General features: G+C 40.7%; 1 protein-coding gene across 1 annotated transcript in view; it reads left to right on the forward strand.

Moving 5' to 3' along the window:
- The window catches only part of stpg2 (sperm-tail PG-rich repeat containing 2), a 54119-nt gene that overhangs the window by 26558 nt on the left and 2791 nt on the right, over window positions 1–24770 (forward strand). Inside the window, exons 11-12 of the mRNA XM_070834439.1 lie at window positions 15873–16038; window positions 18254–18369. Coding sequence (XP_070690540.1) covers window positions 15873–16038; window positions 18254–18369 — 282 coding nt within the window. The remainder of the gene's footprint in view (window positions 1–15872; window positions 16039–18253; window positions 18370–24770) is intronic.

Below are 24770 nucleotides of genomic sequence, written 5' to 3' on the forward strand. Positions count from 1 at the left end.
CTCCTTCCTCAGTGTGTAACTGGCTTGATGGAATCGGACAGACAATATTAAAGCATGGCTTTTATTACATGTACCACTGACAGTGATTGGAATGGAAACAGGATTTGCAATACTACTAGGGTAGGGAAATAATAATGAAAACAAATTTCAAAAAAACAAAAGGGAGGCACTTCACAACTGGAGACATTTCCATCCTTCACTTTGCAAGTCTTGCTGTTTCTTGTTGAGGTAACACACTGACTCCCAACGTCATGCCAGTTACTGATTATACACATACTTTCAACTACTAATTTTGCACACTTGTTGTCAAAGCTGACAAATAATAATGTATGTGCATTATGTGTGGGAATTAAAGTAATTTAGTGGTGAAAACTGTTGACTGCAAAGACTGAATTATGCATCTGTGACAGGTGTTGCTGTATATGAGGCACCTCAATAGGTAACCATACGGTCCAGCTATTGCTATTGTGTACCTTTCAAAAATGTAACCTCAGCAGGATCTGTGTGGGCTATGTGGCGCCTGGACTGCTGTGTTTTCCCTCCCACATGCGTCCAGTGCTCGTTGTCTTCATAAAAGTCAAAATCAAAAGCTAGTGTATTGTATTTCTGATCCAGCGACACAGACAGACATCATTCACAAGTAGACAAACACTGCATTGCTCTCAGAAAAAGATAACACACACAATGGGCTTGAGAAGGACAAAGACAGAGAGGAGAGATGAAACTGAATTGAAGAAACAGTAGGAGGGAATTAAGGAAAGAAAAACAGAATGAGAGAGAGCCTCTGTGTATAATATGTAATTATCTATCCTATTAGCTCTGGTTGAGATAATTAGAGTGTTTGCTAAACCTTCATTTATCAAACCGAAGAGCAGCATCACCCCCTTGCTCTGAAGAATGAACCAAACAACATAAATGAAGGAGGTGAAATTATACTGAGAGTAGAGGGGGGGTGAGATTGACAGCGGAAAGAGGGAGAGACAGAGAGAAAGAGAGGCTTGCAACAGAGAGAAAAACACAATACAGACTAAGAAAGAAAGATCGAAAGGCAGAAACGACGAGAAGAAGCCAACAGCCATAGCTGTCTGTGACTCTAGAGAGATAAAGATGATAAATAAATAAAAGTCGTTTGAGTCAGACAAAGAGCGTGACAGCCGCATGGAAGGTAATGCCATGGGCAAGATATTCTCAAAGTATCTGGAATAGGAAAATATGCAGCGACCCAGGGTTTGTCACTTATTGACTTTTTGTCTCTGTGTTTCATTGCGTTTTTATGATATATCCATGGACAGCTAATGGCATGTCATGGTGGAGCCTCTATTTATGGGAGACAAGGGAGTCGAGTGATGAAAGAAAGGAACAAAAACAGGAAAATGGAGTTATAGATTTGATATGGATTTTACTGTCAGCTGTCAGGGTAGTGATGATGATGTGAGTCCCTGTGAGAATTTGAGCGCGCTCACATACATAGGGCACATACAGAGAAAGTGACTCACTCAAAATGTGCCTATACACACATAAATGTATGCAGCAGTATCCAGAATGTACATATACTATACATTTATGCATGCGTTAATTTGCATGCGCTCATGAACATATGCAGAATTTATTGTAGTACCACATACACAGGAGACACACACACAGGTACAATTAAGTGACCGAATGAGAGGAAGTGCTTAGTGACACTTCCGCCCCGGGGCTTCAGACAGTAACACTCCCATCATGCTCTACTCAATATTCTCCTGAACAATTCATAAACCTAATGGATATAAAGATTTGAAGGGGTGGGCAATGATGTAGCTGTACTGATTAGTCTTTGTGACAAGGTCTCTTTTCTCCCCTTTTAGGGGCCAGGCAGCCCTGCAGGTCCCTCTTGTATTTGCCAATGTTTGAACATCAGTTTGTCACTTATGGAGCAATCAGTCTCTGTCAAAATACATTGCAGACACCTCTATGTTGGCTAGATGAAGTACGCAACTTCTCTAAATTTTTGGCGGTAGTTTGAAATATGTCTTTACATGCAACTTTGGTGATTGCATATGTAATAGTCCATGGTTTGTCACATAGCAAAGCGTACCCTGGGTGATACAGAATAAACTAGTGCTATGCTATACTATGCTAGTTCCTACTCAGGCATTGCGCTGTGTGGATTAGAGACACATGATTTCAAGGTTTAATGACAATTTTGGTCTGGACAGTTCTGCTAATGGACCGATCATAGCAATCGTATTGATTTTTGTGCACATGGGTTTGCTAGTGTGTGCGACTCTGTCCCCTAGCTATACCTGTTTACCTAACTATCACTCTACAATCTATGGGCTCGGGGGGCAAAACTTAATGAATCATTTCCTTCATGTGACACCATCCACCTCATCAGAAGCCTGCTCAGAAATTACCTGCTCTTCTCCTTCACAGCTTGTGAAGCAGAAGGTGGAAGCAATCAAACAAAACGCTCTTAATGTAAAACACTTTAGCCAACAAATGCTTGCTAAGTTGTGGCAGGTCTCCTAGTAGGGCCCCTGCATGTCAATGCTCTGGAAACCCAAGTCTATCACTCCATGTGTCCAGCTTTTAGACTTGAACGAAGCACTCAGAAATACAGCTGTGCATGTTGTTTTCTGCTCTGTTCTGTATGTTCTACTCTGCTCTATGTGTCTCCAGCTGGTGTCTCCAAATCAATCCCTTACAGTAAATACAAGTAACAGCTGTAGGTCCAGTGTGCATCCTGATCTACTGTCTGTCTCCCTTCTCCTTGTAGACATATTATTTACAAGCTATGTTTGGCCACTGTCTGGCCTTTTAAGTGCCTCTGTCTGGGCTTCTGTTCTCTTTTCCTGCTTTATTTCTCAGTGAAATTGTTGTCACATTTCTGTCCATTAAAAGATGTGTGAGTCTCTGGTTGGTTGAAAAAAACATCTGTAATTCAAACAGGCTGCTGGATCTAATTGAAGTCAGATGTTCAGATAATAATGGCCTGATCAGCTAATAGGGATAGATAAAACAGCTGCATGATAGATGATGATCGGCAGAGATAAAAGGACGAGAATAAAAGTTTGGAGTTCTGCCAGCGACTTAAAGAATTGCACGCAACGAATAACATGCTAATTCTTTCTCTTCTCTTAACTAATGTTTTGCCTCGATGGTAGTGCTCAGGAACAGCCATTAGGTCATTAAAAAAAAAAATCAAACCAGATTATTCCCCTAGGAGCAACAAATTATACAGCCATTTGGAAGCCGTCCTCCCATGAAGAACGGCAGCATCAGTTGTTGCAGCAAATGCCCCAAAACGATATTTGTCTTTGTCCAAGTGATAAAGGTCTCTAGCAGGTGTAGTAATTTCTCTCTTCAGCGGGAGCAAAGAAGGAAGTGGTGTGATGTTGTTATAGAGCCATGAAGTCTGTAGAGATGGATGGGTCAACAAAACATGGGACACAGGAGACCTCTGTTTGTTTCCTGTTTCCTTCCGACCATCAACGCTGGTTTCTTTTAACCATTACCACCATTCTCCCTTCACCTTAACCAAGTAGTTATTACTGTAAACATGATGACAAAGGTTCTCTAACCTAACAAACCTTTACCATAGTATTCATAAAAAGATTTATTTAGCAACAGTAAGAGTTTGGAAGGCACAGACAAATTAACTCATCATACTGATTGGGGCATTACATCAGAAGACGCTTCTATTTGTCTTTCCAGAGGGGACGGACGAGCAAAGTAGTTCTGTCATTTGATTTGGATGCCTCATTGCAATTTGCCTAAATGATTTCAGTCTGTGTCTCGGTCTCTCTTCTCCTTTTTGCTCCTTGTGTTGCTGACATTTTCCCCTTTGTGGAAAAGAGGACATAATGGAAACAGCTCATCCTCTGGGCAGCATGAATGTACTCTGTTAGTTCATGATAGTCTCCATGAGTTTGACAAATATAATTTTTTGCCTTTTAGTAATCCAGAGAAAAGGTCAGGCGATCCCCAAAAATGGCAAAGGAAACATTAATGTTAACACGTTTCTCTGCACAATGTCAAGTAGTCTTGACCAAAAATATAGATTTAATGAGTTGGGAGAAAAGGATAAAGGCTGATATTAAGACATCCATCCAGCTATTGTCTATACCACTTATCCCTAAGGGTCACAGGGGGCTGGAGCCAATCCCAGCTGACTTCAGGCGAAATGCAGGGTACACCACGGAGTGGTCGCCAGTCAATCACAGGGCTGACACATAGTGACAGACAACCATTCACACTCACACCTACGGGCAATTTAGAGTGACCACTTAACCTAACCTGCATGTCTTTGGACTGTAGGAGGAAGCCGGAGTACCCGGAGAAAACCCACGCAACCAAGTATAATTCAGAACATGGTAAATATGAGAGGGAGAAAAACCAGAGTAAACGACATTATTGCAATGCAGAGTTGTTTAGCGGTTGAATTGAATATTCCAGATTTCAGAGCTTCCCCATAATAAGTTATCGTAAAATGTCAGTATAGGTAAAAAGGAGCAAACTGTCACGTGATATATGGCTTGTGTATTAATCTTTTACAAGATTTTTAATTTGCCACTCGCTAATGACTTGCGCTAACTTCTGACTCCACCTGTCTTCTCATTAAGCTGTGGTGAGCTTAATTTCCTGCCTCGAGTGAGATAAATACATATTAAGTGATTCATATCTAATAAAGATATAATGTTGACATCTTTTAATTCATTGTGTGAAATCTCTCTTCATTTACAAAGATGCCACGGGGAGGGGGAGGTACGGTAAATGATAAGTGAAAGTAGAGACCACATAGATAGTGAAAGGAGAACCCCATCGACCGGAATAGATGTGGAAAGAGAGGATGCATGCATGAGCAGCAGAGAAAGACAGAGAAAAGAGAGCAGAACAAGTGAGTCTTAAAATGTGTGATAGAGCACAGATGGAGAACTTGTCTCTGTAGCACTTTCAGATTTTATGATGTGTGGATGCTCTCTAAGTTATTGCTTGGAGGAAAAGATCACATACGCTCGGTGAAATTCTTTTTCTCTCTTTCCTTCTTTTCCACTCTTGCTGTGAAGTTCTGGTTATTCTTACCTCCCTGCTGTCTTGCTATTATAAAACAATTCAACTGAAAAACAGCCCTTCCTCAAAACCAGCCTGTGACTCAAAATAAAAGACATTTTACAAGTGAAGGTGGATAAACACTACATGATTTTTTGAACATCACTACAACTCCAGAGCAAGGCTTTTTACAGTCTATACTTACTGTATGCTTCATTGGTTTGCTGTATATAGTGTTGCCATTAAATATCACCCATCACACACCTATCATACACAGAAGTAGCCAGGGTCCAACTTTTCAAGCCAAAATAGAAAATTTGCTTTGTGATTGAATTGCTTCTACTGAAATCAAAATGGAAGGGGAGGAAAGAGTCACACATTATGAACTGCAAAAGCCAACAAATCCTTGTACCTACATATATGCAAACATTGCCTTTTCCATTGGCATATTCATTGGCATAAGTGTTTTCTAATCTAACACTGCTACCATGTTTGGTTAGAGCACATATGTCAAACTCAAGGCCCGTGGGCCACATCCGGCCCGCGATACAATTATATACGGCCCGCGAGATAATTTCATGTGACTATTAAGAATGGCCCGTCGGTAAACAGCACGCCCACCTCTAATACTACAAATCCCACAGTGCACTGAACAGCTGCCGCGCTAGTCAGGACCCGTGCAGCAGCCCCTCCTCCCGCAGGTATAATGACACACCGATCAGCGGATCAATGCATCGCTCAGCGCTGTTATAGCGACACTTATGGCGCGTTTCCACTAGTACCTACTCAGCTCTACTCGGAGTAGGAACGGAGGAGGTACTAGTGGAAATGCGCCATTAAGCTAGACCCCCCCAAAATAAATGGCTAAACGAAAAGTGGACTTTGAAAACAGAGACTTTCAAAGCAGGTGGGGGGGCAGAGTTTTACCTGTTTGTCTGTCGGAGGTGAACCTGTGTCTTGTTTGTGGAGCTGATGTGGCCGTAATTAAAGAATATAAATACAAGACGACACTATGAGACAAAACATCAGGATAGTACAAAAAGTAAAAAAAATTATTTAAAATTCTATTTATTTTATTGAGGAAAAGTTGTTGAAGTTTGTCTGTTTACATTCATATTTCTGGATAAAATATATATTTATTATTATATTATATACTGTAATAAAAGAGTCACTATTAGAGTCTTCACAAAAAGTTGAGCCTGTTTGGCCCGCGACTTAGACGGTGTTTTAAATTTTGGCCCTTTCTTTGATTGAGTTTGACACCCCTGGGTTAGAGGTATCCTGTGGAGTTATTGACTGCTACTTGCGATATGGAGCGACGTTGCTTTGTTTGACTCATGTGCAAGCACACTGCGAGGGATTGTACATTCCCGTTGTTTCCTGTTTTGTTTTCATGGTGTTTTGCTGATTGCCAGTCGGTGGTGCTAACACAGCAAGAAGGTAGCATAACGCCAACATAGGCAGTGAACAAGACGACTTCAAACTAGCAAACATGGATGTACATAATGCAGGATTTAAAATATTGTAAAAGTCTGCTTTGCATAGGAAGGAAATGTGATGACTATATTTGTTGTACCCACAGACTTTATAAAAGTAGTGGACAGAGGCACCGCAACGTCATCCATTGGTTTGTAAATTGAAGTTTTGAAATCTTGAATTCAGCTTTATGGGCGTCGCCATCTTTATTTTTTGAAACCAAAAGCAACGAAGACCCTCTGTAATTGGTTAGTCACAATGTAGTCTCACCCTAAAGCTTACCCTGCTTTGTCATCTATTTTCCTCTAAATGGGACCAAAATGTACTAAATACGTCCACTTCTTTATACAGTCTATGGCTGTACCACAAGGATACAGATATCATACAGATATCATAGCATCAGAAACGCTGAATCTAAACTTAACCTTTCCTTGTTTATGAGAAAACCCAACCGGCCTTTATGTTCAGACAGTGAAAATACTTTGATAAGGTTAGAGAGCATCAGTGGTCATGGTTGAAATAACTGCTTTCTCAATGTTAGGAAAAGACCCTGGTCATGGTTCAGGTTGGCTGTTGGTAGGAGAAGACATGCCAAAAACTATGTTTGGCCACAATATCTAAACTCAAGATCCACTCCCTGGCTTTTTCCAGACCTTTTAGCTGTATCTGTTGATGGAGATGAAGAATAATTGGATGCGACTGAAAGGTTAGGAAAAAGCAAGGTAGCTTAATTTGATGTCAAGAAACTTTAGCGCTAAAAACATAAACTACAGATAATTGCTAACTGTCGTCCTGTTTCTGGCGAGGAAAATCATTATAAGAGCACCACATAGAAAAAATCCACATCTGGGTCACTGCAAACTGATTTGTAAGTTCTTTTCTCTTTCTTGGAAAAAGCTGACACATCCACACTGGAGATAATGTCTTCTTTCATTTGTTATCTGTCTGTCTCTTTGTCTTAAACTCAGTGTCATATTCAAGAAAACAGATTTGCACGAACACTCTCAAATTAAGAAATCCAGCCAGATAGCAGTTTCTATACAGTACTTGATGTGAAATAACATAATTCAGATAAATGAGGCCTTTCAGAGGCACATTTTCTGTCTAGTGTCAAAATAAGCCACATGCTCCATCTGTCAAATTTTATTTGTATCGACCTGCTTTTGAAAATCTCCAGTCGCATGTGAGAGATAGTATCCCATTTGTATTTATTTATTTGAGAATAATGGAATCGTCAGGACCTGTGGCTCTGCCCAGAATAGAGATCAGTATTTTAAACAAATTAGAAACTTATTCTCCACTTTTAGATTGGATTAGAGGGAGTGAAAAGTGACCAGGCCTGGTCCTTTAATTTGATGCTGTCAATTGTATGTTTATTATCAGGCTTGAGTTTTACTTCTGCTGCCAATTTTCTCATTGGCAGTTTACTTTATGTCTTTTCTCTTTATATTCTATTGTACTTTTTCTCTCTATCTCTATATTTGCTGCTTTACTTGTCATCTTGCTCCATATCTGTATTTTTTCTCTCTGCAAGTTAATAAGTCTTTTCTGTCTTTCTCTCTCTTCACCACATGTATGGATCAAGTAGGCACATGTGGTAAGCAGCTGTGTCCAGTGTGTAGATGTGCATGCCTACATCTACACTTCTGTGTCCAAAGTATGGGCACCAGCTGTGGCCAGCAGCTGTGGGTGGAGTGCACTGTGTGCGTGTGTGTGTGTGCGTGTGTGTGTGTCTGTGTGAGCGCGCACCCGTATGCAGGTGTGAGCACGTAACCATTTTATGCAGCAGCTGTGTGTTTTGTGTGTGTTTGGTTATAGACAGCTGTTTAGTAGCAGGTGATGATTTTAGGAGCCAAGCTGACAGTCAGCTAGGCAGGCAGCCAGGGGAACGACGGGGAGAGCCAAGCCCAATATGATGTAAGGAGGCCTGGGTTGGGCGTTGACTCAACCAGGCCTTCTGGACCTCTGCTGGATGGCTGATAGTTCAGGAGGGACCCAGCTGTGGGTGTCAGTGTTTACTCAGGACTGTGAACTTGCCAGACTTTACAGACAGCTTATTGATTACTACTGTGTATAAATCAGCCACATGGAGACAGTTATAGTGAGTCTAGGCTTAAAGGGGTCTGGTTTAAAACTCAATGTGGTTGAGATCTAAACTGGAATCTAATCCTTCCACACTGATGTTCCTCAGAATCAGATTCAGATCTCCATGTAAATGCCACATGCGATGTAGTGAGAAATGACAAATAGAGCACTCGTGAGGTAAAGAGAGAGGTTAAGCAAAAAAAGCAAGACAAAAGAAGCATACAGTTGATTTGACAGATGTGAGGGATGAAGGAGTTTTTGACATCTTGGAAGAAGGGTGACGTGAAAAAATGAGGGAAGACAGTGGAACTGTAGGTATAAAATTAGGATGGACGGAGAAAGAAGATAGGACGCAAGAAAGAAAAATGACAAAAATGACAAAGTGAACAAATAAGGCCAGGATGAAATAAAATAAAGTAGAAAGCAAGATATACAAGATCACAAAACACAGCAGAAAACTGTAGCTGTCAGCAAATTGTTAGACTAACTGCAGCCTATAAAATGCGAGTAGGAAGCGAATGGGGCCCATATGGTTTCCTTCTGTCATTCCATCTATATTGAAGACCTGTCTAAAACCTCATTAAGGCCTTATGACACTAGCCATACCTCCACTACTAAAATCAGACAGATGGTTATCAAGCTCTATGATGAGACACCAGCTGTGCTTATGACACAGAATGACATAGATAGTCTATTCTGGAAGGAAAACAAGCAAACAAATGCTGTGTTCACTTTTCATTTAAATACTGGCAATGTATTTTATTACGCAAGACAAATCAGCACACAAAGTCAAATTTAAGCACAGAAAAACGCTTCATTTTATAAAATGGTGCCACATAACAGACCTTTTCAATGCTATGCTTGTAATAGGTTTGGTAACAATTGTCTGATCAAGGACACTACAGGGTTCAGAATGGGCCTTTGGTGATGACTACGCACAACATTAAGCATCATCGTTCTGCATACAGGCAAGTAGTCTGTGTTACTTTATGTGACAGAAAGCTATGCATCGGCCTGGTTGAGTAAATGAAACAAACTAATTAACAAAACGGGTACACATATATATAATATTTTTACTCTCCCGTTAGTGCTAGCTTCAAAGCGTAGCGTTCAGGCCAGGTCAAAACAATGCAGCTTAGTTGGCTTATCCAGGGCCAGCTGTGTGTGTAAAATAAAGCGGCTTGAGGTCAAAGATGTCATATTTAAGTGTATCTTCTGCTTGTCCAGCAGATGTTCGTGCTATTAAACACATTCAGAGAGTTTTCGAATTGACATTTTTTTAAAATCAATTCTTCTTTTGGTGCTGGCTAAAACCTCTTTGGGGGGCGCCAAAAATTCCTCTATGCAAGGAAGACCTTGCAATGTCTGATCTTAAAAGCTTTCGTATGGGCAGTAAAAAGTGAATTCCTAAAAATTAAAAACAGTCTGCCTATTTGTTTTGCTCAAGTTACCATAATAAATAAGAATAAGAATAAGAATGACTTTATTTATCCCGGAGGAAATTGTTGTGCCAGAGTGCGGTACAGAGGTCAAGTCACAACAATACAAAATATTGAAATACAAAATTGAACAGAAAACACAATAAAATACAATTAAATTAAATAGTCTTTTTTAAAACAAAAAGTACAGATTGAAAAGTACAAAGTAAGTACAAGTAAGTGAAACTATACAGGATAGAATACTTTAACAATTAAATATGATATGTGCAAAGTGCAAACCGCAAAATGGGAGACAAAGTGAAAGGGAATGACCTTTATTGCACATGATTCTGCTGAATGAGTCCATTACATGTCCCTCCTGCTGGTGGAGGAGGTGTTATACAGTCTAATAGCCACAGGTAGGAAAGACCTCCTGTGGCGTTCTGTGGTGCACCTTGGTGGTCTGAGTCGACGACTGAAGGTGCTCTGACAGGCTATCAGTGTGGCGTGCAGGGGGTGGGAGGTGTTGTCCATGATGCTGAGCAGCTTCTTCAGCATCCTCCTCTCAGAACTCTCATACTTTGGCATATGATTAGTTGCTTTGATTTTAATGGCGGCAAGTGATTGTAAAGAGGAAATAACATTTACAGGACCCCCAAAAATAGCAGAAACAGAAACATAAGATTACTGACAGACATCCCAGCGTGTGAGTTAGTTGCATAGTACACAAAGCTGTAACCACAAGATCTGCTCACTGTGCGCAATTTTTAATGTGTCATACCCTTTGCCTGCCAGTAAGTTTCACTATTAAGAGGAACAGATAAACCTTATGTGACACTGGATTTAAGAGGCATGCCTAAGTAACCATTATTATTTATTAGACTCTAAATGGGGATATCCAGCCTGTTCATTATCTGTATAGTATGTCAGCAAGACAGAGGACAAAGTGCAGGGATGCTGCAATAGCCAGTTTAAGGATGTGCAGCTTTTAAAACAGAAACTGTCTGTACGTTTTTGTCTCAACTTTTCAAAGTGGAAATACAACAAAGTTAGATTTCAATTTAAAGTCTGCAGAACGTTCATATAACCACAGAGCATCAAGTAAAAAGTAGTTCCCAGCAAGATTCATATTTGATTCTCACTCTAGGTTGAACCTTTCAAAACATAGCGTCAGTGATTAAGATTGTGTCAGTTATTTCTCAACACCACACAAACTACCAAATTAATTTTCAACCTGAGAAGACTAAAAATGAATGATCAAAATTAGCTAAGAGATCAAAAAATGTAGCTGAGCAATTACTGATTGAGCGCAATAGTGAGTTATTAATGGATATATGAATATGTCATGCATGTTTGTGTACAGTACGTAGTATTGATGTGTCACACACACACACACACACATACGTATGCACATACACACGGACAAGCACATGCATTAGCACACATACAAACTGATCAAGGCTAAGTTCCCTCTTACATGGCTATTTTTGAAGACTCTTCATCTATGTGAAAACGCAAATGTGCAGTTGAACTGCTGTCAAGAGCCAAAAATAATGATAAAACTCTCCTCTCATCTGCTAAGCAATGTGTGCATGAGTGTGCATGTAACTTTTAGTTTGCACACACTGACAGGCGATCTCATTACTGCTGTTTGCCTTTCAGTGTTCAGACAAAGCAGCTCCCTCAAAGACAACGGCAACAAACATTTAGTTCTCAAAGTCGTCCCACCAACTAGAGGTCTGACTGGGTCTCAACTGACCAGGTCTCGACCCTGAATCGTGGGGGTGTTGGATTATGTAGCAATGAGTGGTAATGCCGTTCCAGTTTTTAGGCCCCTGTTGCTACATTTAAGAATAACTGTACACGTGTCAACATATAAAAAGCCCCGTTGGCAAAGAAGTGTCCCCTCATGGTGATGCAAACTCTGATGTGATGCCCAAAACTTGTCTACACATCAACACTGAAAACTGAATTTCTAAATATCTTCACCCTGGAGGCAGTTTACTACAAGTTTTTTTTTTTTTTTTCCGGTGACCTAAGGTGCCCTTTGTGTGGATGAAAGGCCAAACCACATAGAAAACGACACTTTTTGAAAAATATCCTTGTGCATCTGGATCAGGAGAATATATATTATCTCTGGTGCAATGTTCTGAAATATGAAAGTCTGAAAATAGCATTCTGCTCTGCGAGGAAGAATGAAAGGTTTAAGAGTAATGAGGATAAAGAATGGGATGTGGTGGTAGCACTCTCTGTCACACACACACACACACACACACGACTCATGTGTTAAGCCTGGCCATTAGTCAAAACTGTCACTGTATATACTAAGGCACATCATTAGTATGGCGGTTGTCAGGTGAACTTGAGTGGCCATTAGTGTGAAAGAACATGGTGTGGAAGAAAGGCTATAAAAAGATAACAAGTCACATCTGACTTTGCATTTTGTTAAAACTCTTATGAGGATAGCCATGTAACTGAGAATATGTTTTGCGGATGTTAAGGATGCTACTGTTGTTGATTGATTCCTGTAGAAATGCACTTGATTGTACGGGAAAGTGAGAACAGTGTCTTGTGCACATAAATTGCACATAGGGCTCATTATTTGTACTAAAGAGAATCAGTAAGTTCATTTTGAATATCAGTAATGGCAGAATATTGGATTAAATAAATATGATACAAATATCAGGATGAAAATCAGATTTTTTCAAAAAAGATGAGTAGTTATGTCACCACTATTACTAAATATTGTAAGTTGTGTGGTGTACACTTCATGAATAAACTCATGAAGGAGAAACGTCCTGTGGTTTTCTAGTGCTGAAGGAACTGTGCAGTTGCACTGTTTTGTTATCAGAAGGGTTTTTTTTTTTTCAACCAACAACAGTGATCTGACACAAGACAAGGATTGTCAGTTTGACCAATTTTAGAGAAGTCCTTGGACAATGTCAGATCCAACCTGTGAAATTTGAACTGCAGACACACATCTATCTCTGTTATATGTTTCTACACCTTCAAGGAGAAGTGCATTGACATTGTCATTTCGACCATGAGCCAGGGGACTCTTATACTTGTAGTGTATAATTTAGTTTGATTTCATGGTCAGCTTTGTTGTTTAGTTGAAGTGAAATCGTACTGGACAAGCATATTCTTTGACTGAAGTCTTGAGTATAGCCATATCTTGGATATATAAGAATGTTTTGTGTTTCAGTTTCTGCTTTGACAGGTGATCTGTTTTGTCATGGGCTGAAATCAACACTGTTGATGCAGAGTGTGCCTCTTGACAGTATCTGTATGGAAGGCACACAACCCATAGCGAGGTCATGGATGTGCTTCTGCTGCACTGCCTCCCATCGAACACTTTTTCTTAATTTAGTATTTACCTGTTGGTTTATTTTACAGTTACTTCATAATTTAATGAATTCCTCCCACAGCATGCTTGAGTGATAGTTCTATGTTGTCTTGATTAACTAGAATTATGGCTTCAAGTTTATATGTAACATTTATAACATAACATAACATTTATATAACAAGTTATCTTATTTTGTTAATTATTTTTTTCTTGCTCCACTTGCATTAAAATACTGTCAGCAATATTCACTACCTGCCTGCCACAAATGTGTATCTGGCATCTACAGTATACTATATGCATTCTGAGATATTTTTCAGACAGTGAAGGGCATTCTGACAGAATCCTTAGGAAAAGGTGTGTGTGTCCCCGTGTGTATGTAGGAAGATAAGTATTAAGCTGTCTAAGTGTCGAGGGTGTGTAATTAAAGAAACCCTGAGTGCTGTCAGTAGGTGTTGACTGCTACTAGGAACAGTGGTTTGCTCCATATTCAGGTATAATTACAGACCATAGGGCCCCTCGACAGGTGTGTGCGCACACATTATGTAGCAGAGGTTGGGGGATGATTGCCCTGCACTGTTAGATAGATCTGTGACAGATGTGTGCCTAAAGGTGTGTGTGTGTGTGGCTCTGTGTGCGAGTGTGTGTCAGATCAAATCCACCATGAGACACTCTCTGAACCAAACCATGGGATACAGTTACATGTTTTTTTCTTCACCATCATTCAGTTAATCTTGTTTTCCAGCAAAGCCACAGTTGTTTTCAGCATCACACAGAATCTTGTTTGTGTCCTTGTGTGTGTGTGTGTGTGTGCATGTAAAGTGACTGCCTCTGTATTGTCGTGCACTTGTGCTTTTTCCTCCCACTGGGTCTATAATGAAAAGCTAAATGGCCGGGGTTAGCAATGATTAAAGATGGACGGCTACCTAGGAGAAGAGGGAGAAAACAGCGGTCGGGAAATGACAGTTTGAGGTAAATGACAGCTCTGCTATGTTTAGGATAAATGGCTCATGCGGCTATATTCAGCCTTCGTCATCAATTATTCAAAGACCCACCGACAAGACAAATCCCCAGTAACTCAGACTCCTCTGCAGCAGTGGTAGTGCGACTCTCTAACCAGGTGACACGATTCACCCAGTGCCCTTTCCAGATCCCAGTTTCTACAACTGAGATTATTAGCAGTTCATTAATAACGAAGAATGTTATGGCCTCCTTATTGAGGCTGTTTATCTGAAATTACCTGTGATATGTTGGAATTGTTGCTCATGTGTTCATCATTGTGTGAAGAAGCAGCACAATGACAGCTGTGAGCCAACCACTCGTTTACACCACGGAGAAGATAGCCGTGTGTGTGTGTGTGTCGGTGTGTGTGTGTGTGTGTGTGTGTGTGTGTGTGTTTGTCTGCATTTGCATATACATGATGTGACAAGTACTGTATGTCCTTGCGTCTGTACTCTGGTATTCACGCATGAATGTGTGTGTACATGGGTGATATTGTAAGTTTGACAGTGAGTTCTGATAACAGATGGCTGAGTGGGTCTTTTGTTATTTATAACGAGTGTGTGCTGGTATACTTAGGACCTGTCCATTATGTAATCTAAGATAAGATAAGATAAGATAAGATGGACTTTATTGCTCCCCCATCGGGGGAAATTTACACGTTATAGCAGCAACAAAGGCAGGGGCAAGATAAGCAATAATAGAACAAATAAGCAATAGTGGAAATGTTATGCAGGACAAAAAGACTGATAAAATACAATAACTATATTAATAACAATAATTATTATTTACACTATGTACCCCTTTAAAACAAGAGGACACTACCACAAAAAGACAGAATAAGACAAATACAGTAGTAATATTGTAATAATGATAAATATTTACACTATGTGCACCTTTCACTCTTAGTGGAAACACACACGGTGTGCAGCATATTGATATGGTTGTTGATGAGTAAGGTGAAATGAAAAATAGATAAATAATTCTTGCACATGAAAAATGTGTTGCACAGACATAAATGTACAGTATGGATGAGATATTTTGAAATTATGAATGAAAAAAGTGACTATGGACTATTTATCGGTGTGTTAACATCAGCCAGTGATGCTGATAATGAGGGGACCTCAGAAACACCATATTTTGGTAGCACGGTAGCTCCATGTTATACCTTCGGGCTTGGCCCCATGGATCCAGACCCGGCCATCAGATGCTCGCCGGCGAGCTCCCTTTCCAGGTCTGGCTCCAGGAAGGGGCCCTAGTTTTCCCTCAGGAAGGGAAAGCAGGGCTTGGCAAAGGGCTTTTCAAAGTTTGCATTCACCCAGTCAAATATCTCAACATTTGCTATAAGAATCAGCACACAGTTTTGTGCAGACATTCATGGTCCCCAGACAGTGTATCCCTATGTCTTTGGTCATCCTCTGACTTTTCCTTTATTGCCAAAAGGGTCACAATGTTCATATAAACACTTTGGTGTTTGCCAAGTGTCTGCAAAACTAATAACACCTCTCCTCTCCCTGTAGGATTCTCCCCCACCCAACAGTTACAATGTGAGTCGGACATTTGAGAAAGCTAATGACCACTCTTACTTACAACCTCGAAGTGAAGGTGCAAAGAGACGTCAGAGCTGCTTCCTCTCTGCTGCACCACGTGATAATTTTTTCCTGCGATGTGACCCCAGTCTACCAGGTATCACACACACTATCTATCTATCTATCTATCTATCTATCTATCTATCTATCTATCTATCTATCTATCTATCTATCTATCTATCTATCTATCTATCTATCTATCTATCTATCTATCTATCTATCTATCTATCTATCTATCTACATTTGGAAACTGAACAGCCTTTCACTATCATGCAGTCCAATTAGCTCCATCTCTGTGGCCCTCTAACCTAATATTTACCCCAATTACACTCCCATTGAAAAAAAATGTTGTTTCAAAATTGATAGATTCATGACTTACTTGGATAATTTATGACTACCCCCATTTCACTGAGGGACTCAGAACCCATGAGGCACCCCAAACCGTTTAACCAAAATCCAATTTGCATATAAATAGATTTGGATTGTTTGCAATAGTGTTTCTTCTTAGTACATGCTGGCACACACACACTTATACACCAAAGCAGATGTGCAGACACTAGCATGTGGACACACATACACTTACAGACTCACAATGAGACACACACACAGTGATATGTGCATAGTAACACACACGCAATAATTTTGCCCATTATTGAATTTGCATTTATGAATAGGCCTACAGTGTATGGAACATTAGGGAACATTATATTCCTCATCATGCTGGGTCCTGTGCGATCATATTTCTGATAATGATGAGATCATTTAACTATTCAACATTTTTTGAAACACACACATGAACACACACATATACACAGTCCCTGCAGGATGACAGTGTTAATGGTTTGTGACATTAGCTGTGTTGTTTTTTTCTATTTGTGTGTTTGTGTATTTGTGTGTTTGTGTGTAACTTTAAAAGTCACTCTGTGAAGTCAGAAGGTGATCGCAGTTAGCTGTTGGGTAGGACAAGCACCTGCTGCTGTTCTACTGTAATACCATATTGTACCAGTGATGGATTATTCATTTATTTTTACTTATCTTACCTCTTAATACATTGAACACGAACTGTAGCCCTGGGGTCCATTGAACTATTTCAAAATCGATTGTGAAAGTTGTTTCTATGATTTCTGAAAATCAGTAGAAAAGTCAATAAAAAAAGAATGGAAACTGTGTTATGTAATAGAGAGGAACGCCCCGAGGCATAGCTTCTTCATTTTGAGAACGTTTTAATTTTTCAGAATTCAGTGTGAGTGATTTGACTTTAAACGAAAATGGCTTTGTAAGATGTGTGTTTGTACTTGTAACAGTGTGAGTATGTGTGTGGTGGTTTATTTCTCTTAATTTGTCAGTCCCTCTTTGCTTGTGTGTAATCACATCAGCATGTATTTCAGTGTCTATGTGAACATGCTTGTCTGTGCACCTGACTGTTTGTCATATAGTATATTCATAACATGAACATTTTTCTGAAAGTTTCTATTGACCCATACAGGACTGTTTGTATATCTTGGTGATGGACAGCAGGGCAGTTCACTATTCTGGTAGCCTGCATTTTGATCATAGCACAGACAGTTACATTAAACTGCAGTCCATCAAGCAATCCATCAAACGCCAGCATGCCCTAGTGACCTAGTTGAGACTTATACTGAACAACGCACTCATACTGATGTACCTTTACATTACCCGCCACAGTAACTTTGCTGTAGATGTCTTAGCATTGCTGAAAGTGAAAAATGGAGAAGTTACAGATTTCAGCTTTAGCCACAATTATTTAATCTACCTTAACCCCCAAAGATGTAACACTCAAAAGCATGATTAAATAGCTGTGGTGGAAATTATTTATTTGACAAAAATAGACATTTTTTGTATCCATCTATCCATTAGCTATATCTGCTTATCCTTATATCTGCTATATCTGCTGGAGCCGATCTCACAGGGCTGACACATACAGACAGACTATGCACATAGACACACATACAGGGAATTTTAGGGTCATCAATTAACCTCACCTGCCTTTTTTGGGGGCTATGAGAGGATTTGGATTATCAGAAAGAATGGTGGTTTAACTGGTAGAGCACATGCCACTAAGGCTTATGGCCTAATCTCAGGGACCTGGATGCTTTGCTGCATGTCATCCCCTCTCTCTCTCTCACCCGTTTCCAAAATCTATCCACTTCTAATAAAGCTGCCTGTGGCCAAAAAAATCTTATATACTTTTATAGGATGTGATGCTCACCAGTCTTTCCTGCCATTGTCGAGGCAGCTAAATAAGAAAAGATGTATTTAAGTGTGGATTATGTGTGTTATGTGTTGGTCAGGTCCTGGCCAATACAATGTCAGTGTGAAATCCATCCCTCAAATGGCTCTGATCTCCTCCAGAGAAGATCGATTCAAAGTCTCCATGAACACCAACCCTGGACCTGATGCTTATCAGGTAGACACACTCTTTAAGTTATATTTAACTCTTGTGAAACATACTTACTTCACAACACACTGCCATCCCATCCTTAAGCAGCCAACATTCAGTCCTAGTGCACTGACATCAGTGTGCGTATGGGTGTGTGTGTGTCCATAAATTTGTACGGGTCTATATGACCAAAAGTAAGAGTGTGATCATGTGTAAAGGTGCATACACAGACCCTGTTTGTGTGCAGCAGAAGTGGGCAAAAATGTGTCTGACATTATTGCATGCTGTGATCCTCAGAGAATCTATCACATTTCTCTCTGTGACCTTGAGCTGGGCAGAAGAAATTGGCTTTACAAAAAAAAAATTAATCCAAACTTCAATAAGTTTCTGTGGTTTCGAACAATCTCCACTGATGCAACAGAGAAAAATGCAATTTTCTGCTCAAGGCAGCTTTTCACTTTGTGGGAGAATTGTTCTTAATTGACCTGCCTGGTTAAATTAAACTGGGAAAAGTGAGTGCATTTTTATGACGTGTAATGTTGTTTAATGCAGCCACTTTAGACTACTGACAGAGACAAATGCACTTTATGGTTGAGGCATAATACAGTTGTACTGAAACTTAACCAGAACCTAATCTCTCTCTGCTCCCTTTCAGTGTGTTTTAATAGGAATTACAGCTGCTGGTGTGTGTGTGTGTGTGTGTGTGTGTGTGTGTGTGTGTGTGAGAGATGATTGAAAGAGCTAATGTTGCTTCCAGTCCCCGCTGACTTTGAGTGGTGAACATCAAAGACAAAACCACTGAGTTTGATTTAAACCTCGCTACACAGTTCATCACCATGTTCATGTCCATGGGTGTAATGTTATCACAGGGCTCTTTCTTCTCCTTTTCTCCGTCTGCCTGTCTCCCAGTCTGTCTGCTCTCTCTCTCTCTTTCCCCTCTCTCCTCCTCTACAGTTCACTGTCTCTGTCTCTCTTCTCTCACTGCATAAGCTGTCTCAGCCTCTGTGTTCTCCACATCATGTTCTCCAACATCTCTTCTGGTTATTTAGCAAACATTGCAGCTGTTTGAATTGCAAATGGTTTGAACGCCTCGACCACTTTTAATCAGTTAGTGTGGACGATCCATTTTTATATTCTTACTTTTAACGGGGGGATGTGAGGCTGCTGAAATAGTGTCATGGTAGCAATAATAATCAAAAATGGCCAGCAAGAAAAGACCACGTTAAGGAATTGATGATTGAAGTTAATGTATTTTCAGTTCTCTCTGCAGAATCTACAGTCAGTAGACTGTTGCCAGTGTCGCTCTCATCCAAATTTAGCATTTTTCCTCCTCTTCTATGCAAATTGCATCATAAATCAGCATGGCAAAGTGTTTTTGACGGATCCATTTTGGTACAGGAATATTTGAGAATTTGCGTTCTCGCAAGATTTGATTGCTTGAATGTGATTGGACGCTACTAGTCAGCTGGTGGCCAAACAGCTGATTAAAGAGCCAGAAACACTGTCCTCCGTTCTAGTTCCTCAGGTTCCGGCACAGAGCCACAGCTCACCTGAAATTCACCTCTGCAACTCTTGAGAAGTTCATTCTTTTCCGGCTCTCTCTTCTGCGCTGTTTACACTCCTTGTTGACTACATCTCTCCAACCACTATCTCGTCTTTTCTTTTGCTCATGTCATCATGAAATATAGATGCCCATTTGTGTTTTGAAACAAGAGCACAAGAGAATTTCTCTGGATTTTTGGAGATTACTAAACACCGCCATTTTAATCTTAGCCTTTTGTCTAACCACCAAGAATGCTTTGTAATTTTCTATGATCTTAATGTTAAGCAGCATGCCTCAGTGTGTGAGAGTGGCAGCGTGTGTCACTTTCTAAGCACTAAACCTCAGTAATGTCAGCAGACATGCGGTGCATCATTTTCCTATATACCTAATGTAATGCATGCTAGTCGATGTTCTTTCATCACCATTTGCGTTTCCTCTCTTCATCTGCTCTCCACATCCCTGTGTGCCTGTCTCTGTGCTCCCATTCTCTCCATTATGAGGGGAAACTGTAGCTGTGGGAATTTTTCCACTGACAGTAGCTAGTAAAACTGTTGAAGTATCTCATATGATCCTCCTCTCCTCTCCTCTCCTCTCCTCTCCTCTCCTCTCCTCTCCTCTCCTCTCCTCTCCTCTCCCAGGGTATCTGAACGTAAAAATGAAAATTAAATAATTCAGCTAGGCATTCAATTAAAAGTATAATCAAACTCCTCCATTTATGGCTTGTCAAGTGTTTGTCTGCAGCCACTTTAGTGAAACCAGAGAGTACAGTTAATGTTGGGAGATAATTGGCTCAAAGTAAAAAATGGATTCGCTTTGGTAAACTTTGTAGCAGTATAGTTAAAAGATAAGTTGTTCAGTAACAGCTTGTTTTACAGAAATAAACTGATAATAATGCCACGTATTGTACAAGTGAATTTCAGATCAGTAAATAAGGCCTTGGTTTGACTACACTGCTTTGCTGGGAGCTGTTTGAATGGAGTTTATATGTTTCTTCCAGCCTTGCATGAGCTTCATCTGGGTGTTCCAGTTTCCTCCTGTTGTGCAAAAACATGCTTGTTAGATGGATAAGGTGCATGCATGTTAGCTCGTAGGTGTGTATGGTGGCCTGTTTTACTGTTTCAGCCCCTTGACGGCTTCCTGCCCAGTGGGCCTCATATGAACTAGAGGAAGCTCCAGTTTTCCCACCCCCAACAGGAAAAGAGTGTATTCTGTCGATAATGGTTGAGTGGAGAAGAATATCCTGCATGCCCATCACCCATCTGAGCACAGCTAACGAAACAAAAAATGGCAATCATGGTACACCAGCGATAAGTTCTGTGTTTCCATAAAGTTGAGGAGCTTGTGAGAATAGGATTTTTGAAAGAATTTTGTCAAAATCGAAGCAGCACAGGCATATCCTGACTTTTAGCCTCTAACAGGCATCACACCCCAGAAACCCTGCATCCCACTTTTCCCATAATGCATCTTTCTTTAGACCTTCCCTACCTGATAAACACCTGCATCTTTCAAAGTCCGCTGCTCAGATTTGTAACGCAGGTTTGCTGTTCGATATTATGAGACTCAAGCTGAAATGAACATTACCATGATTATTTTCTTGAACTTTGAAAAGCTCCCTCCAGAGCCACTTAAGACATCATTCGGCTGTTTTTCAGACTGGGTAGTGCTCCTCCTGACAAGTAAACTGAACTTAATGGGTAAAATTGATGTAGTGCACCTCTAAACACAAATGCACAGATACTCACACAATGACATTTTCAGGCTTTTGGACGTGACCCTCGCTCACCACATCACTCCACATTAATAGTCCCGCATTTAAACATGTTCCTATTTGTTTCAGCCTCATGCGCACTAACAAAAAGAAAAACATAAGGTTCTGCCACCAGAAGCTTAAAATGATTTAAATGTTTTCTTTTTCTAACCTCCCTGTGCCTAAAGTCCAATTGTTCATGTGGACCTCATATATATATATAAAGACCCTATATGCTAACGAAACATAATGTGATTCATGCGTCATAGAGATCGGTGCCTTGCATTGTGAGTGAGACATCTCATGGCTCAATTTGGCTTTAGTAGGTAAAGTTCTTTTTCTTTTTCAATGGAATGCATGTCTAAGCTCTCGTCTCAGTAATTAGCTGTGTAACTGTGAATCTGTACGACACCGTAGGCCATAGAGAGTTAAAGATGGTGTGAAATGGTGCAGGGAGGAAGAGAGATAAGAGAGTGTTGAAGACAAGCAGGCAGAGAGAGTGGGATGAGAGAGGCAGGGAGGTGTGAGAGAGAAAGGAGAGACAGGCACGAAAATGTGGTGGGAAAGTGTTGAGGAAGAGTAGCAGAGAGACAGACAGCAGCAAATTGAGCAGCTGAAGAGGGTAGTTAAATTCAACAGCCGAGAATGTGTTCTGAGGGCCTGCAATCTGAAGCAGACGGCCGCGTAATGGAAAAGTAGCTATTTAAGCACCAGTGTATATGTGCGCGCGTCCATCCAGACATGTGCGTCTAATGTCACAGAGCTATCTACTTGAACGGCATTAGGTCACAGTAAGGGCTCATTAAGTGTTTTCCATTAAATGCACCATGTGAGACACCTACTTATGGAAAGTAGGCTCGATTACCTTTCTCACATGACACTGTTCTTATTGGTTCAGCTTAATTTAAGAGAGAGAGGAGCGGAAATGGAATGTAGGAATATAAAAAGAAACAGGGAGCAGACGTCAAGCAGAAACAAATATTTATTAAATGCTGTGATCTTTGCTGAGAGCTAAAAAAAAGGGGGGTTTATTTGATATTCATTATGAGGGAGAACAGAAGGTGTCCTTAACACTGCTGACATTTTACCAAACCATCCTCAGGGTGTGCAGTTTATATCTCCACATGTGCTTCCTCCATGTGAGAGTTTTTATACTTTTAATGCTCCTAAGTGATACCTGATACCATCTGATCATGTTCTCATAATTTTGTGAGGGCAAATGGGGGCAGCGAGGGAAGATTCCTTATGATTTTAACCTTTAACTCATGACACCCTCTCACCAGAAATTATTTTTGTGTGAAGTTTGCCAGTTATTTGTGTGTGCATATGTGTGTGTATCCCTGTCCAGTATGTGCTCGGACTCATGAAAGTGGGTAGGAAGCATAAGTAAATGAGTAATTGTTGGTGTTGTATGTTTGATGTCAGTTTAAGCTTCTTTCTGAAGTTAAAGGAAAATTGCAGCATTTTTTAGCCTGGCCTGTTTCCCTCTACAGCTGAGTCTCTTTGAGACTTTGCGCTCGCCATATCCATTGTACAGATTTGGGGACACAAGGACTTGCACAAAGCAGTGCATATCGAGGCAAGCTGCCTCTTTTTTTAGCCCACTGGAATAGTCCTAATGGCCAGCTGCACATCCACATCTGGATCAACTGACCAGCTGACCCAGCTACCATGTATGCTGCCTTCTTACACCCATATATGTCATTTTATGCAAGTCCTCATTTCCACTGAAACTTTAGGTGGAGAGTGCAAAGTTAGCACACATAACAGAGTCCCAATGGCCACATTTATAGGAAATGTGCCTACCTCCACGTCAGTATCCACTCGTGGGCTCGGAGCAGATGCTGACCAACAACCCACATTGATTTTTCTACTGAATCATTGTAAGGGCACCATTTTGTTGTTTAAGTAATGAGAATTGTGTGTATGTGTGTGTCTGTGTGAGAGTGTTGCACCATAAAGGCATATCTTTGTGTATGGTGAATGTGCAGATGTTTGCATACTCCCACAGAGGATTAGCACTCTTTGTTTTGCTTGCATGTGTATAGTTATGTATGAGGTGAAGCTTGTGTTGTTTCTCTGCATGTGTCAGGTCCTGTGTGTGTGTTGTGGGAAAGACTTTGCAGCCAGGACTCCTTCTTTTGTGCGCACACTCGTACACGTCTGCATACGCACTGAGCAGCATCATCACCATCTCCCTGCATAGATCCCCTTTTCCTTCTCCCCTCTTTGACCTAGTGAAACATCCCATAATCTCTTCCATCATTGCCATGCCGATGGTGTCGACACTTCCAAGGGCTCTTCCTCATCTCCCCGACCTCATGGGCAACCCTGAGGGTGACCTGGAGTTGAACCCACAACCCTTTTCCCATTACAATCAATGCTGAGATCTGAGGGGCCCCGCCAATGTGCCTAAATCCTACTGTGGCACCTCTGGCATACTGATGTGTGCATGTGCACTGTGGGGGGAGAAAGATAGGGAGAGGGAGAAAGGGAGAGAGAGAGAGCTTTGATAATATAAGTTTGAGGTAGAGGTAGATTCCTCAGGCAGTACCTGCGTGATGATAAACTAAGTGGGTGTGCATACAACATACCTGTGCATGCATGTCTGCATCTTTGCCTGTGTGTGTCTTGTTTTTTGACATTTTTTTGGCGAGGTGATTTTAAGGTCAGACTTTGAAGTGAATGTAGGATTACTGTGGTGCTGTCTGCTTTTTCTCATGCTCCCCTCGGCAAAACCTGGGACAGACAGACTCACAGTCTTTGTGCAAGCTGCTGTGTACATTTAGTTTGTCTATCAACCATAATCACCATTTTTTCTTGAAGCATAGCACAAAGAATTGAATTTTCATGTCTTGTATTTTGAGTGATCATTCCAGTTTAATCCTACACATGTATGTGTTGGATTTTATTATGTGAGTTAGGACCCTTGTCCACATAGTGGGTTTTTTTCTGAGCGCCAACTGAGCGTATGCAGCCACATGCAGCCAAGTAGTTAGAAAGCACTGAACCTAGCCTCTGTTTTCTAGCAGAAAACGGCCACTCCGTGCGCTTCTAGTTGAATATCTCTCTCAACCAATTTTAGAAGGGGGGACTCATCACCCTGTAACCAAGAATGCTTGTTCTGACTGTGTCTGT

This window comes from Pempheris klunzingeri, chromosome 7 (genome assembly GCF_042242105.1).
Source record: "Pempheris klunzingeri isolate RE-2024b chromosome 7, fPemKlu1.hap1, whole genome shotgun sequence".
NCBI lineage: Eukaryota > Metazoa > Chordata > Actinopteri > Acropomatiformes > Pempheridae > Pempheris > Pempheris klunzingeri.